This window comes from Athene noctua, chromosome 22 (genome assembly GCF_965140245.1).
Source record: "Athene noctua chromosome 22, bAthNoc1.hap1.1, whole genome shotgun sequence".
Taxonomy (NCBI): domain Eukaryota; kingdom Metazoa; phylum Chordata; class Aves; order Strigiformes; family Strigidae; genus Athene; species Athene noctua.
In genome coordinates, this window is record NC_134058.1 from 28,738 (window position 1) to 42,330 (window position 13,593).

General features: G+C 54.3%; 1 protein-coding gene and 1 long non-coding RNA gene across 2 annotated transcripts; one reads left to right on the forward strand and one right to left on the reverse strand.

The window, feature by feature from the left end:
• Positions 1 to 8,131: 8,131 nt before the first annotated feature.
• LOC141969210 (uncharacterized) lies at positions 8,132 to 12,799 on the reverse strand. Its single transcript, XR_012635007.1, has 3 exons — positions 12,686 to 12,799; positions 9,727 to 9,874; positions 8,132 to 8,328 (listed from the first exon to the last, which is right to left on the reverse strand). It is a non-coding gene; the product is annotated as an uncharacterized LOC141969210 (long non-coding RNA).
• Positions 12,800 to 12,829: 30 nt separating this feature from the next.
• MRPS16 (mitochondrial ribosomal protein S16) lies at positions 12,830 to 13,508 on the forward strand. Its single transcript, XM_074925112.1, has 3 exons — positions 12,830 to 12,864; positions 12,945 to 13,205; positions 13,283 to 13,508. Exons 1-3 carry the CDS (start codon positions 12,852 to 12,854, stop codon positions 13,411 to 13,413), a joined length of 405 nt encoding a protein of 134 aa, XP_074781213.1. The 5' UTR covers positions 12,830 to 12,851; the 3' UTR covers positions 13,414 to 13,508.
• Positions 13,509 to 13,593: the final 85 nt, after the last annotated feature.

The window sequence follows — 13,593 nt, forward strand, 5'->3', positions numbered from 1 at the left end:
TAAAAGGTGGGGTGTTGAAATGGAGTGTGAAGCCAGGGGCAGGTAGAGGCAAGAAAAATCAGAGATGGCAAGAGGGAGGAATGGAGGGAGGGAGGGTGGGAACAACGTAGGCAGGCTGCAAAAGGCTGCAAAATGAAGAGAGGAAGTTATATAGGGAGGGAGTCAGGCTTCAAGAGAGAGGGAGGGAGGCAGGCAGGCAGTCTACACGAGGCTGCAAGACGGAGAAAAGAAGGTATATATGGAGGGAGGGAAAAAGGTAGGCTGCAAGAAGGAGGGAGGCATGCAAGTTAAAGAGGCTGAAAGAGGGAGGCATGCAGGCACGCTGCAAGAGGCTGCAAGAAGGCGGGAGGCAGGCAGCCAGGTTGCAAGATCAAGGGAGGCATGCAGGCAGGCATTGTGCAAGAGGATGCAAGAGGGAGGGAGGCAGACAGGCATGCTGCAAGAGGGAGGGAGGAAGGCAGGCACGCTGCAAGAGGGAGGGAGGAAGGCAGGCACGCTGCAAGAGGCTGCAAGAGCGAGGGAGGCAGGCAAGCAAGCTGAAAATGACTGCAAGAGGGAGGGAAGGACGCAGCCAGGAAGCCTGCAAGAGGATGCAAGAGGGATGGAAGCAGGCAGGCTGGCAGGGTGTAAGAAGCTGCAAGAGGGGGGTAGGCAGGCAGGCAAGCTGCAAGAGGCTGCAAGAGGGAGGGAGCAGGCGAGAGTAAGGGAGGGAGGCAGGCAGGCTGCAAGAGTTTGAAAGTGGGTAGGAGGCAGTCAGGCAGGCTGCAAGAGGCTGCAAGAGGGGGGGAGGCAGGCAGGCAGGCAAGCGGCAAGAGGCTGCAAGAGGGAGGGAGCAGGCAAGAGTAAGGGAGGCAGGCAGGCTGCAAGAGGTTGAAAGAGGGTAGGAGGCAGTCAGGCAGGCTGCAAGAGGCTGCAAGAAGGGGGGAGACATGTAGGCAGGCTAGCTGCAAGAGGCTGTGAGAGGCTACAAGAGGAAGGGAGGCAGGCACGCAGGCAGGCTGCAAGAGGCTGCAGGACAAAGGGAAGCAGGCAGGCAGGCTGCAAGAGGGAGGGAGGCTTGGCGTAAGTGAAGGGCGGGAAAAAGTGGAGGCGCACATGGAGTGGAAGGAGCAAAATGACTGGCAGGCTGCAGGAAAGTGGAGGCCTAGATGCCACAGGGCAAATTTCTGCCAGGAAAGCGGAGATGCCGGAAGGCGGTGCACGCTCTGATGGGCATTAGTGTTTGAAAAGGGCTGGATAGCCAAAAAGGGATGAGAGGCCCTGGTGGAATTAGAGACGGTGAAATCACTTAGAAAAGGAAGGGGGGGGGGGGAATCTACAGGCATATGTTGGAAGCAAAACAGGCTCACGGAGCAAGACAGAGGAAGAGAGGTAATGATGGGTCGAGACTAGAAAGACAGAGAGAAATCACCTGTGGAGGGAAAGGAAGGTGGAATGGAGGGAGAGCAAGAGAAGGTTCAAAAGGCAGAGAGCATAAGGGGAAGAGAGAGCAAGAGAGGGAGAAAGGGAGAGGGATCGGGACGGGCTACAAGCTGAAAGGGAAAAGGCCACGGAGCAGAAGAGAATGGAACAGGGATCTGGGCACAGGGTTATAGCAGGAAAGAACACCACCGAGAGGGGTATGGATCTCTACAGGCAAAATGCTTGGCAGAGGATGGAGGACCGAGAGAAGAAGGGAAAAGGGGAAAAGGAAGAGGCAGTGAGGAAGTGATGGAGAAAGAAACAGTAGCAACTGAGAGATGAGAAGAGGGACAGGTCCGAGGCAGAGAGGTGGAGAAAGAGCATCAAGCCAGGGATGGGAACAGGCCAGACGGATCAGGAGAGAGGAGGCAGCATTGAGGCATCCAGAAGACAGGTGAGCAAAAGGGAGACAGAGAGCAGGAGATGACTGCGGAAGAAATAGAGACGGGGAGTGGGATGCTGGCCTAGAACCAACAAGAGCAACAGAGAGAAAGACAGACGGGTGGAGAACGAGAAAAGACAGAAGAGAGAACAAGAGAAGCAATCAGTAGATTCAAAGTCTTCCATCGATTCAATTCTTCAAAGAGCACATCTAGGCAGGAACGCAGGCAGTGCAGAAAAGCTGCAAGAGACCTAAAAGAGAGGCTGGAAGAGAAATACAGGCCAGAAAAATGTGGTGTCCAAAACGGGGTGGGAGGCTGAAACGGGGTGGGATGTTGGAGGGCAGTAGAGTCCAGAAAATATTGGAGGCCATAAAAAAGGTGGGAGCCTGAAAGGGGGTGGGAGGCTGGAGGGCTGTACAGGCCAGAAAAAATTGTAGGCCGAAGAAAGGTGGTCAGCTGAAACAGGGTGGGAGGCTAAAAACATAAGTAGAGGCCAGAAAATACTGGAGGCTGAAAGCAGGAGGGGATTGGAGAAAGTAGAGTTCAAGTGTAATTGGAGGCCAAATAGAGGTGGAAGGACCAAAATGTGTGAGAGACTGCAAGGAAGCAGACATTAGAATTATATTATTTCGTGAGGTGGGGGGAAGAAGTTTTTAGCAGGCAGTGGTGGAGTGGTATTTTGCAGGAGCGCAGCAGTATCTTGTTTGATATCAAAGGTAAGTTTTATATTGAGGGGGAGTGTTATATCTCTGGTGGGGCAGAGAGTTTTATAATGGGGGGTAGGGTGGAGTATGGGAGGGGCAATATTATTGGAGGTAGTATTATGTCCGGGGTGGGGGGGTGGAGTGCTGAGTGAGTGTTCTTTCTCAGGGCCATAGCAACATTTCACACGGGGGGGGGGGGGGGGGGGGGGGGGGAGCCTTACTTCAGCAGGGGTCAGGGAGAGCATTATTGGGGGGTGGAGGGGGGGTGTCGGGGAGGAATGCATTATTTAACTGGGAGGCATAGTAGTATTCCAAGGGGGGTGGGTATAATATTTCCAGGGGTATTATTGGGCGAGTATTATTTGGAAGGGTGTATTATTCTACCGGCTGGGCGGGGGAAGGAAGGGTGGCGTGAGGGGCGGGGATTTTTTCCTAGCAGTATCATTTCGGTGGTGGAGCCGTATTTCACGGGCAGAAGCATTGTTATTTCGGGGGGGGGGGGGGGGGGAAGTATTTTTGGGGACCATTATTTCGGGGGCTGGGGGGGAATTCTTATTTCAGGGGGGGACTATTATTTCACGGGGGGTCCAGGGGTGGCAGGAATATTATTTTGCAGGGGTATATTTTGAAGTTGGAGCATTTCCACGTGATTATTTGCTGGGGGACTTTTTAGAGGGGACTATTTTACAGGAAGTGTTTCAGGGTAGGGTATTTGAGGGGATCGTTTCTGTGGGGAGCCTGGGGGGGGCAGTATTGGTGGGGTCGGCATTTACAGGGCAAGTATTTTAGGGCAGGAGTGGTGTGGTGAAAGAGCGCCAAGGCAGCGATGGGGAGCAGGGCGGGGGGATCAGCAAGGAGAGGAGGCAGCACGGAGGCATCTAGAAGAGAGGTGAGCGACAGGGAGCTGGACAGCAGGAGACGACTGCGGAAGAGAGAGACAGGCAGTAGGATGCTGGCCTGGAACCAACAAGAGTAACACAGAGAAGGACAGACTTGGAGCATGAGAGAAGGCAGGAAGAGAGAACAAAAGAGAGAGATGAAGCCATCAACAGTCGAGACAGCGAGCAGCACAAAGGGTCTGAGAGAGGGCGAGGTGAACAGGGTGGAGGACGGGGACAGGGAGATACAGGAGCAGGGGAGGCATGAGCGAGGTCACAGCATAGAGGCAGGAAGACAAGGAAGGAGGGAAATGGGAAGGCAGGCATATGGAGCGGCAGACAGGCTCGCAGAGGATAACAATGCCTGGGAACAGGCCAGAGAAAGCTGTGGGCAAAAAGAGACCGCAAAGCCGATCTGAAACAAGGTCTGGTGCGCTCTTTCTACGATGGTTTGTCCTGTGGGGGAATGCAGTATACTTGCGATGCTTATTAGCTATACAGTGAAGATCTTGTTTTGCTTTCTCTGTAAGTACTTTGGGTGATGTCAGTGAAGGATCTTTTCATAAAATATCAAACAAGCTATGCAGATCAACATCAGTTAGGCCCACAACAGCTGTAATCAATTCATGGTTCCTAACAGTTTCTGTAAATCTTTTAAAGTCTTAATAACAGTTTTAAGTTGTTGCAGGACAATACACACAGGTGATTTGGTTTACAAGGTTAGTGTCAGGGTGGGTTTCAGGGTGGGTTGTGCTACAGTGGTGATTAAGACAAATTTAATCCAATTTGAGTTCCTCATTGAGTCATACAGTTATGACCCCAAAATGCAATAGGTGTTTTCCAATATAAATGGATGAATATTTGCTACCCAATTTTCTGGGCCTCTTACATGAATGAGATCCTTGCTTTAAATTGTTACAGCATGACACCAACCCTGAAAAGCATTTGAGGTACCAGGGCTAACAGACAATCTGCTCACAGATATTATGGTTACATCTGCACTAGTATCTAAAATGCCTGTTAGCCCAACAGATTTTTCAGTTTTAACGAGAGTACATTTTACCAGAAGTTAACCTTGTGTTACTGTTTTAGTCCAAAAATATTTAAGGGGTATCTGCTGATCTAAATCCTGAGTCATTGCGGCTTCTTGGTATACTATTAGGGGGAGCCGCAGCAAAATAAGCAAGCTGAACAATTTTTGACCCTTTTGTTACAGAACACAGGGGTACAGACCATAATTTTTATTTTCTCTTCATAATCAGCATCTACAACCCCTGGTAAAACAAACAACCCCTGTAAGGTTGCAGATGACCTTTTGACAATATTTTCATTAGGCAGATGGTACAGAGGTGCACTCTCCCCGCAGAGTATGCACCTAAATTCAAGACAACAATCAACACAGAATTACTGTCTCCTGCTAGAGGAGGTATTTTACCTGTAACAGTTAGAACACTGAGCCCAAACCAACCGCAGCACCGATGACCCAGCGGGTGGGCACTAGGACCCTGCAGTTCCTCACCGGCCGCTTCCCTGGCTGGAGAACTCCGCGGCTGCAGCAGCCGCGGCTCACACACACACAGTCACACAACTACACAAAGGAGCTCCTGACGCTTATTACTCACAACATAAAGTGACAAATACTACAAATACGAGGACTCCATTAAGAACATCTAAAGCCTGTGCTGCATAACCCTGCCGCTTTTGGCGGGGGTGTGCCGAGAGCGCGGTGCCGGGCTCAGCCGCAGGCGGCCGCTCAGCGGGGGGTTCGGGGAGGCCCCGGGCCGCCGCCGCCAGCTCCGAATGTTAAGCATAGAGATCTACACGCTCGGTTTTCCAGGTAGAGTACTGTGCCGGCGTGAATGCCGGCTTTTTTCTTAAAAGTGTTAGCCAATTTTTATGGGGCCAATCGATATCCCTGAGCCATCGCCTCCAGTACAGCTGTTGTAATCTGAGTTTTTGCAGCCCATTCTTATTAATGCTTTTCTCTAAATCTTTAATAACAGAAAAATGCCGTTTTTCCCAACGTGGCTGATGACCCGGCTCATAGCTTACAGGAGTAAGAATTTTTCTTGCCATGTCCATCGTCCTCAGTTAAGGGAGGACACAAGCCAGACAGTTCAGATTCTTTTTGAGGATTTACAGCATCAGGGTCTAAAAGATTGTCACACCATTCTGATTCTTTAAGCAATAAATTTGGCTCTTTAAAGTGTCCCTTAGCCTTGCCCAGACCAATCAGCACAGCTAAGTCTTTTATCGGACTTACTCCCCACTTTTCTAAAAAGCAAAAAGTCTTAGGACTACCTCTCGTTGAAAATATTCCCGCCTGGGCGAAAATTCCTTAAATTCCTTAAAATGCTGGATCATGTAACTTGACGATCTTCTTTAACATCCGATCAAGTAACCAATGACCAGGTTCCTTAATTCCTTGGCCTTTCCTGGGTAAGTCCCCTACTGCGGCCTTTCCTTAATTCCTTGGCCTTTCCGGGGTAGCCCTTCTCGGAGTGAACACCTGCAGCTGGCGCTGAGGAGGTGGCAGCGTTGCCTTCCTACTCCGAGTCCATCCCGTCGCTTCCCGGGTTCCGTTCGGTGGAAAAGCAGAGTTCAGGTAACCCTGTTCGGTACGCCACTTGTGGCAGGCGGAGGAAGCAAGCAGCCAATTCAATGTGAATGATAGAGCAAGCTTCAGCTTTATTGAAAAAAATCACCCCTTACATAAGCACTCTACAATAATCATGCATACTACTCACAAATCTATTGGATACATGTAAAAGGCTACATTATAATATCCCAGCCCCTTGTGGCATTTCAGATATGTCACAACATCTTCCCTCTTCTGGCCTGCCTTTTTTTTCCCCAGGTTGTTTACCATTACACTCAAGGCCATGGTGTACCTCAGTTTCTCTCTTTGTTAACATAACAGTCCATTGTAAGCATAACTGTACCCTGGGTTGTTTCCTTTGTTTACCTCAGATGGCTGCAATCAGCTCCTGCAGAGACCCACAGCCTTGCTCTCTGCAAGCCATTCTCCAACACGGCCCCGGTGAGGCCTCTGGGAGAAGGTGAAGCGACTGCCGTTACTACCGTAGATCGCCCCTGGCCAGAGCCCTCCTTCCACAGGGACTCCTGCGGAGGCGCCAAGGGCCGGCTTGCCGCCATCCCCGCGGGACTCGGGGATGACCTGGGGCTACAGGACAGGCTTCAGGGTGAGGTGCGAGACCTGGGGCCAGGACACGGTGCGGGCGAGGCCAGTACCAGCTCAAGGGGAGCTCTGGCAAGCTGGGGAGGCACCCGGCACCAACCCCCGGGGGACACCCATCTTCTTCCCCTCTGCCTTTGTCCCAGCTCTCGGGTAACTCCCTGCGGCTCCCCCAGCCCGGATCACCTCCAGCAGAGCGGAGGCCTGACACAGCAGGCGGTGTGAAGCTTCCTGCCCCACCACTGCCGTGTGGCCAGCGGGCAGGAGGGGCCCCCACACCTGCCAAAGGGGCTGGCTGGCCTCACCGGCGGCCTCGGCCCTCACCCACCACCAGGGATCACGCCCAGCAAGCCTCACTCTGCAGCAGCAGGAAGGCGGCTCTGGCAGTGCCACACACCTGTGCGGGGCCGGCGCTGCAGTCCTGCCCTTTGCGCACCGAGCGCCTGCCGGCAGCGTGACGTGGGGTGGCGGCAGCCTTTCCTTACCAGGAGGGGGCACCGAGCGTGGCCGCACCCCCCCACGGGCATCGGAGCATCGCACTGACGTTGCTGGTGGGTGGCAGCGTGGGGCACAGGGCCACCTCTGTGTTGCTTGCCAGGCAGCAGCGGTGAGCGCGGGCGAGCGCCACCCCCCGCACGAGCGGCGGCCGAGCGGCACATCACTGTGCACACGCTCTTGAGGAACGGGCACAACACTTGGTGAGGAGCAGCTGGAAGCCCCCAGGAATCCACGTGAAAGCGGCAACAAAACAATCCCTCGTGCTGCGTCACAGGGGGCCGCAGCGGTAGCGAGGACCGTGCCGCGCTACGGGCGCCCATGAGCGGTGCAGCTGCCTGGCAGCCAAGTCTGCAGAACCTACAGCTCCTGGCACGCGCTGGCCAACGCAGCACAGCCACCTGCACGCCAAATGCTGTAAGACCCCGCATCCCAGTGTGACCCAGGGAACCAATGCAGCTGGCCAGAAACCCCACACACCAGGACTACAGCTCCCGCTGTGTTGCGAGAGGCAGTTTTCTCTGCTTTCTGACCCTGCAGGAACACCATTGCTCACCCCTCTGAACCCCCACCAATGCACCCAGAAGCCTCACCACCGGCTTGGGGCAGCCCCTGCCACCACCTCCAACACTGAGCAGTAACACCAAGCAGTGCCACCCTGCAGGCACCACCATCCCCCCCACGAGCGCCTTCCCCAGGAACTGCCAGCTGATTGCACGGCTCCACTCACCTTCTCCCTCGGTGCAGCCAGGGCCCAGCAATGCTCAGCCGCTGCTCTGCTCCTCCCTTGGTTGACACCGACCCGTCCGACGGCTACCTTGCTCTTAACAGCAGCACCCGCCCCTCCACCCGGAGCAATCCCTTTACAGGGAGGGGCCGCTGCCATCAGCCTCACTGCCCACACCTGGGGCCCCTCCAGCCCCAGCCCACAGCTGGAGGCCATCACCCACCCCCACAGAGCATCATCACCCCTCCCAGCCCCTCACCTGGGGCAAAGGAAGCACAAAAGGCAGCCAGCAGCCAGCAAGTGTTTATTCAGTCACACACAGAACAAGTCCCAGAAGGGAGTGAGTCTGCTCCGGGGCTCAGGGCCCCTAATGCTGCCCCTGGCACACCTTGGAGCTTGTTCCCAGAGCCATGCTCCTCAGTCCAGCAGGGAACAGTCAGTCAGTCTGCTCCTGGAGCAACGGGCTGCTGGGTGGAGCTGGAGACTGCAAAAAGAGAGGAGCAGAGTGCAGGACACTAGAAGATGAGAAAAGAGGCAGCTGGCTGGCCAGTATGGGGGTAGAGAGAAAACAAGAGGTGAGGAACAGGGTGGTGAGAGGATGGGGATAGGGAGCCCAACGCGGATATGGAGAAAAAAGCAACGGGGAGAGAAGAAAAAAGGCAGCAGAAAGAGGAAGAAGGAGCAGGAAAGAGACCAACAAAGAAGGATGAGGAGCAGGACAGAGATGCAGAAAAAAAATTGGGATGGGCAGCACAACAGACACAGAGGAAAAAAGAATAGGAGCAGGGAGCTAGACCAAGAGAGATGGCAAAAGACAAAAAAGCCACAAAGAACAGGGCACAGAGGGAGGAAAAAGCAACAGTGATGAGGAGCCAGGACAGCAAATGACTGAGGGAAAGGGCAGGGGACGAACACAAAACAAACCACATAGCTACATGTTACAGGGCAGAGAAGGAAGAATTAGGAAACAGGGACAGAGACACAGAAAAAAAGAGACCTGGAGCCAAAAACTAATACCGATGCATACAGAAAGAAGAGGGGGGGGATTCTAATACAGGGGAAACAGAGACAGTGAGATGGAGAAAGAGCAAAAGCAACAGACTACAAGGTGACAAGAGAGGAATTACTGAATAGTAACAGAGCGCCAGCCAGAAACAGACCACAGAAGACAAAAGATCACAGGGGGTATGGGGCACAGAGAAAGGAACTAAAAACCAAGGACAAGAAGCCAGACAGAGAGCGAGCCAAAAATTAAATGGGGAAAAGAGACAGACTGCAGGGCAGAGAGGGAGGAATTGATAAACAGAGACAGGGCACCAGACAGAACATGACAGAGAACAGGAAAAATATAGCAGCAAGGTAGAGGGAAGAGGGAGGAATTAAAGAACAGTGACTGGAAGACAGACAGAGACACATGGAGAGAGAAGACAAAAGAGCAATGGGTAACAAGAGGGATAGGGAGGAAATAAAAAATAGCAGAAGGGAGTCAGCCAGAGAGAAAGACACCAAGGAAAAAGGCCAGACAGGGTATGACAGGAGGAGGTAGGAATGAAAAACTGGGGACAGGGAGCTGGACAGAGAGAGATGGAGATCGCAGGGAATAGCAGCGGGTGCAGGAAGAAGAGGGAGGAATTAATCAATAGGGACAGGGAGCTGGACAGAGAGGGATGGAGAAAGGCAATGATAGTGGCAGGGTACAGGGCAGATAGAGGGAGGACATACAAGATGGGGACAGGGAGATGCTCCAAGCAAGATGGAGAAGGAAAATACAAGTGAGCAAAAAACGTTGAGCAGAATCAGAAAGAGAGGAGTCTAGGAGAAAGACAGGAAGGGACCAGGACACACAAGAGGGATGAGAGGGGCCCAAGCGCTCAGGACTTACCGCAGCTCTCAGCACTGCCAGGAGAGTTTGACAGGTCAGACTCTTCCTTCTCTTTGTCTTCTTCCTTCCTCTCCTATAGCTCCAGTTGCCTGGATGTCCTCCATTTATGAGAATATGTAGGTGTCTCACAGCTCTCATGAGACGAGGCCTGCTAGACACAGAAACTCACTCGATCACACACTATGTGCAGGAGTAGGACAGAGGAAAGAGAAAGAAACTGATAAGCAAGGAGCAGAACAGAAGGATCAAGAGAGAAATGGACTGAGGAGTGAGAGTGATACAAAAGGTACAGAACAAGCTGGAGTGGTTGAGGAAATGAGAGGAAAACACACAGAGATCAGGACAACCAGAGGGAGAGATTAAAACCGTGGCTGGGCTGCAGGATTTTAAAAAAGCCAGGGAGCACAACACAAGAAATAACGGGACACTGAGCTGGGCAGAGAGATATAGCAAGAAACAACAGGATGGGCATTGGTATGGAGCTCTATAGGCAAAAAGTTAGGGAGAAGATATAGAGAGAAGAAGAGAAAAGGGACAAGGAGCAAGGCAGAGAAGTGGGGAAAGAACACCAAGCCAGTGATGGGCTGGAGGGATCAGAAAAGAGAGGAGGCAGCACAGAGGCATCTAGAAGAGAGGTGAGCGACAGGGAGCCAGAGAGCAGGAGATAACTGCAGAAGGGACAGGGACACAGAGCAGGATGCTGGCCTAGAACCAAGAAGAGCAACAGAGAGGACAGAGAGGTGGAGGCTAAGAAAAGACAGGACCAGAGAACAAGACAGAGAAATGAAGCAATCAAGTCGAGAGAGGACAAGATGCCGCTGTAGTGGGGTGAAACTTTCTGTCCCGCCACTGCTGGGGGGAAAAAACACGATGGACTACAAGACACAGATGGTAGAATTTTCTAAAAAGGAGAGATCAAGAGCCATAGAGAGAAAGATGGAGAAAGGAAAAATAGTGACAGGCTACAGCTCTGAAAGGAAAAAAAGTGAAAAAGAACAGGCAGAGGGAACCAGACAGATAGTGATGGACTACAGAATCACAGAATCATCTAGGTTGGAAAGGACCCTGGAGATCATCCAGTCCAACCATTCGCCTAGCACAGTTCGCACCTAACACAGTTCCCTACCTTAAGCTCTAAATCGACCCGACTCTTGAACACCTCCAGGGATGGGGACACTACCACCTCCCTGGGCAGCCCATGCCAACACCCAACAACCCCTTCTGGAAAGAAATACTTCCTATTATCTAGTCTGAACTTTACCTGGTGCAACTTGAGACCATTCCCTCTTGTCCTGTCGCTTTCTACTAGGCTAAAGAGGCTCAAACCCAGCTCTCTGCAGCTTCCTTTCAGGGAGTTGTAGAAGGTGATAAGGTCTCCCCTCAGCCTCCTCTTCTCCAGACTAAACAATCCCAGTTCCCTCAGCCACTCCTCATAGGATGTGTGCTCCAGACCCTGCACCAGCTTTGTAGCCCTTCTCTGGACATGTTTGAGTAACTCAATGTCCTTTTTGTAGTGAGGGGCCTAAAACTGAACACAGTAATCAAGGTGCAGCCTCACCAGCACCAAGTACAGGGGCAAGATCACTTCCCTGTCCCTGCTGGCCACACTAATCCTGATACAAGCCAGGATGCCATTGGCCTTCTTGGCCACCTGAGCACACTGCTGGCTCATATTCAGCCGGCTGTCAATCAATACCCCCAGGTCCCTCTCTGACTGGCAGCTCTCCAGCCACTCCTCTCCAAGCCTGTAGCCCTGCTGGGGGTTGTTGTGGCCCAAGTGCATCACCCGGCATTTGGCCTTATTGAATCTCCTCCAGTTGGCCTCAGCCCATCGCTCCAGCCTGTCCAGGTCTCTCTGCAGAGCCTCCCTACCCTCGAACAGATCAACACTCCCACCCAACTTGGTGTCATCTGCAAACTGACTGAGGGTGCACTCGATCCCCTCGTCCAGATCATCAATAAAGATGTTAAACAGGAGTGGCTCCAAAACCAAGCCCTGGGGGACACCACTTGTGACCGGCCACCAACTGGATTTAACTCTGTTTACCACAACTCTCTGGGCACGGTCGTCCAGCCAGTTTTTTACCCAGCGAAGTGTACGATTGTCCAAACGTCAAGCAGCCATTTTGCCAGGAGAATGCTGTGGGAAACGGTGTCAAAAGCCTTGCTAAAGTCAAGGTAAATTACATCCACAGCCTTTCCCTCATCCGATAAGCAGGTTGCTCTGTCATAGAAGGAGATCAAGTTTGTCAAGCAGGACCTGCCTTTCATAAACCCATGCTGACTGGGCCTGAGCATCTGGTTGTCCCTCATGTGTTGCATGATGGTGTTTAGGATGAGCTGCTCCATCAGCTTCCCGGGTACTGAAGTCAAGCTGACAGGCCTGTAACTTCCTGGATCATCCTTCCAACCCTTCTTATAGATGGGTGTCACATTGGCCAATTTCCAATCAGTCGGGACCTCCCCGGTCAGCCAGGACTGCTGGTAAACGACAGAAAATGGCCTGGCAAGCACCCCAGCCAGCTCCTTGAGCACCCTCGGGTGTATCCCATCTGGTCCCATACAGGAAAGAGCAGAAATAATTAAGGAATAGGGACACAGAGAGAAATAGAAAGACGTCCCAAAGATCTAATTTCCACAGGGAAGCCACAAATCCGGCAGGGTGTCGGTCACAGGGGTTTGGAAACAAAGGACGGAGCTGCACATCCCGCCGCATCGCTCCACCGCCCTGTCCCTCCGCTCCGACCAGGTGAGCCAACGGAGCGCCCCCAGACCCGCGCCACGGCACCCCCTGCTCCTCCCGCACCCCCCATCCCCGCGCCCCTTTCCCCTCAGCCCAGACCGGTCCTCCCCGCTTCCCGGCGCGCGCAGCCCACAGCCCGCTCCCCCGCCCCGCCAGCACGTCCCGGCTCACCCAGGGGCGGACAAAGCCCTTTGGGGCAGCGCCCGCCGAACGCACCTCAGCAGGCAGGAGAGAGACCTCCCGACACCCGCAGCCTCCGCGGCGCCCCCGGCCTGCTGCGCCGGACGGCCCCGACCCCCACCGCGATGCCGGCGAGAAGGCAGCACGTCCCGCCCCCTCGTACGTCATCGCGCCGCGACGCAGGGCGGGCTCGGCCGCCGCCATGGTGCAGCTGGGTGAGTGCCCCGCGGGCCTGGCCCAGCCCGGTGGGGACCCGGTGGTCCCGGCCTCTGACCGCGTCGCGCTCTCTTCGCAGGCAACCGCCTCTTGAAGGGCTACCGCGGCGGCCACGTCGTGATTCGCTTCGCCATGGGGGGCTGCACCAACCGGCCCTTCTTCCGCATCGTGGCAGCGCACAGCAGGCGCGCCCGCGACGGGAAGTACCTGGAGCAGCTCGGCTGCCTCGACCCGCTACCCAACGCCCACGGCGAGAGGGTGGCGGGGCTCAACCTGGAGCGGCTGCGCCACTGGTTGGGCTGCGGCGCGCAGCTCTCCCGGCCCGCGGAGAAGCTGCTGGGTAGGCCCGGGGCGGGCGGGAGTGGGGGGTTGGGGGGGGCGGGCCGGCTCGCCGCGGCTCACCACCTCTCCTTACAGGTCTGGCGGGGTTCCTGCCGCTCCACCCCATGACGGTGACCGGCGCCGAGAGGCTGCGGCGGCGGCGGCGAGCGCAGGAGGCCGTCGTGCCCGCTGCGGACGTCTCACCCGGGCCCGGCGACGCATCCTGAGAGACGCCCCGGGCGAGGGGCTGCCCGCCCGGATGCGGCTGCGCCCAGCCCCATCAGGGTACCTGACCACATTAAAGTGTCATTCGCACACTCTGCATTCTGCGTGTGCTGCTCTCGCCAGACTCCGCTCTGAAAAACTTAAGTGTTGCTGCCAGATTGGGTGCAGCAAATATAAAAGGG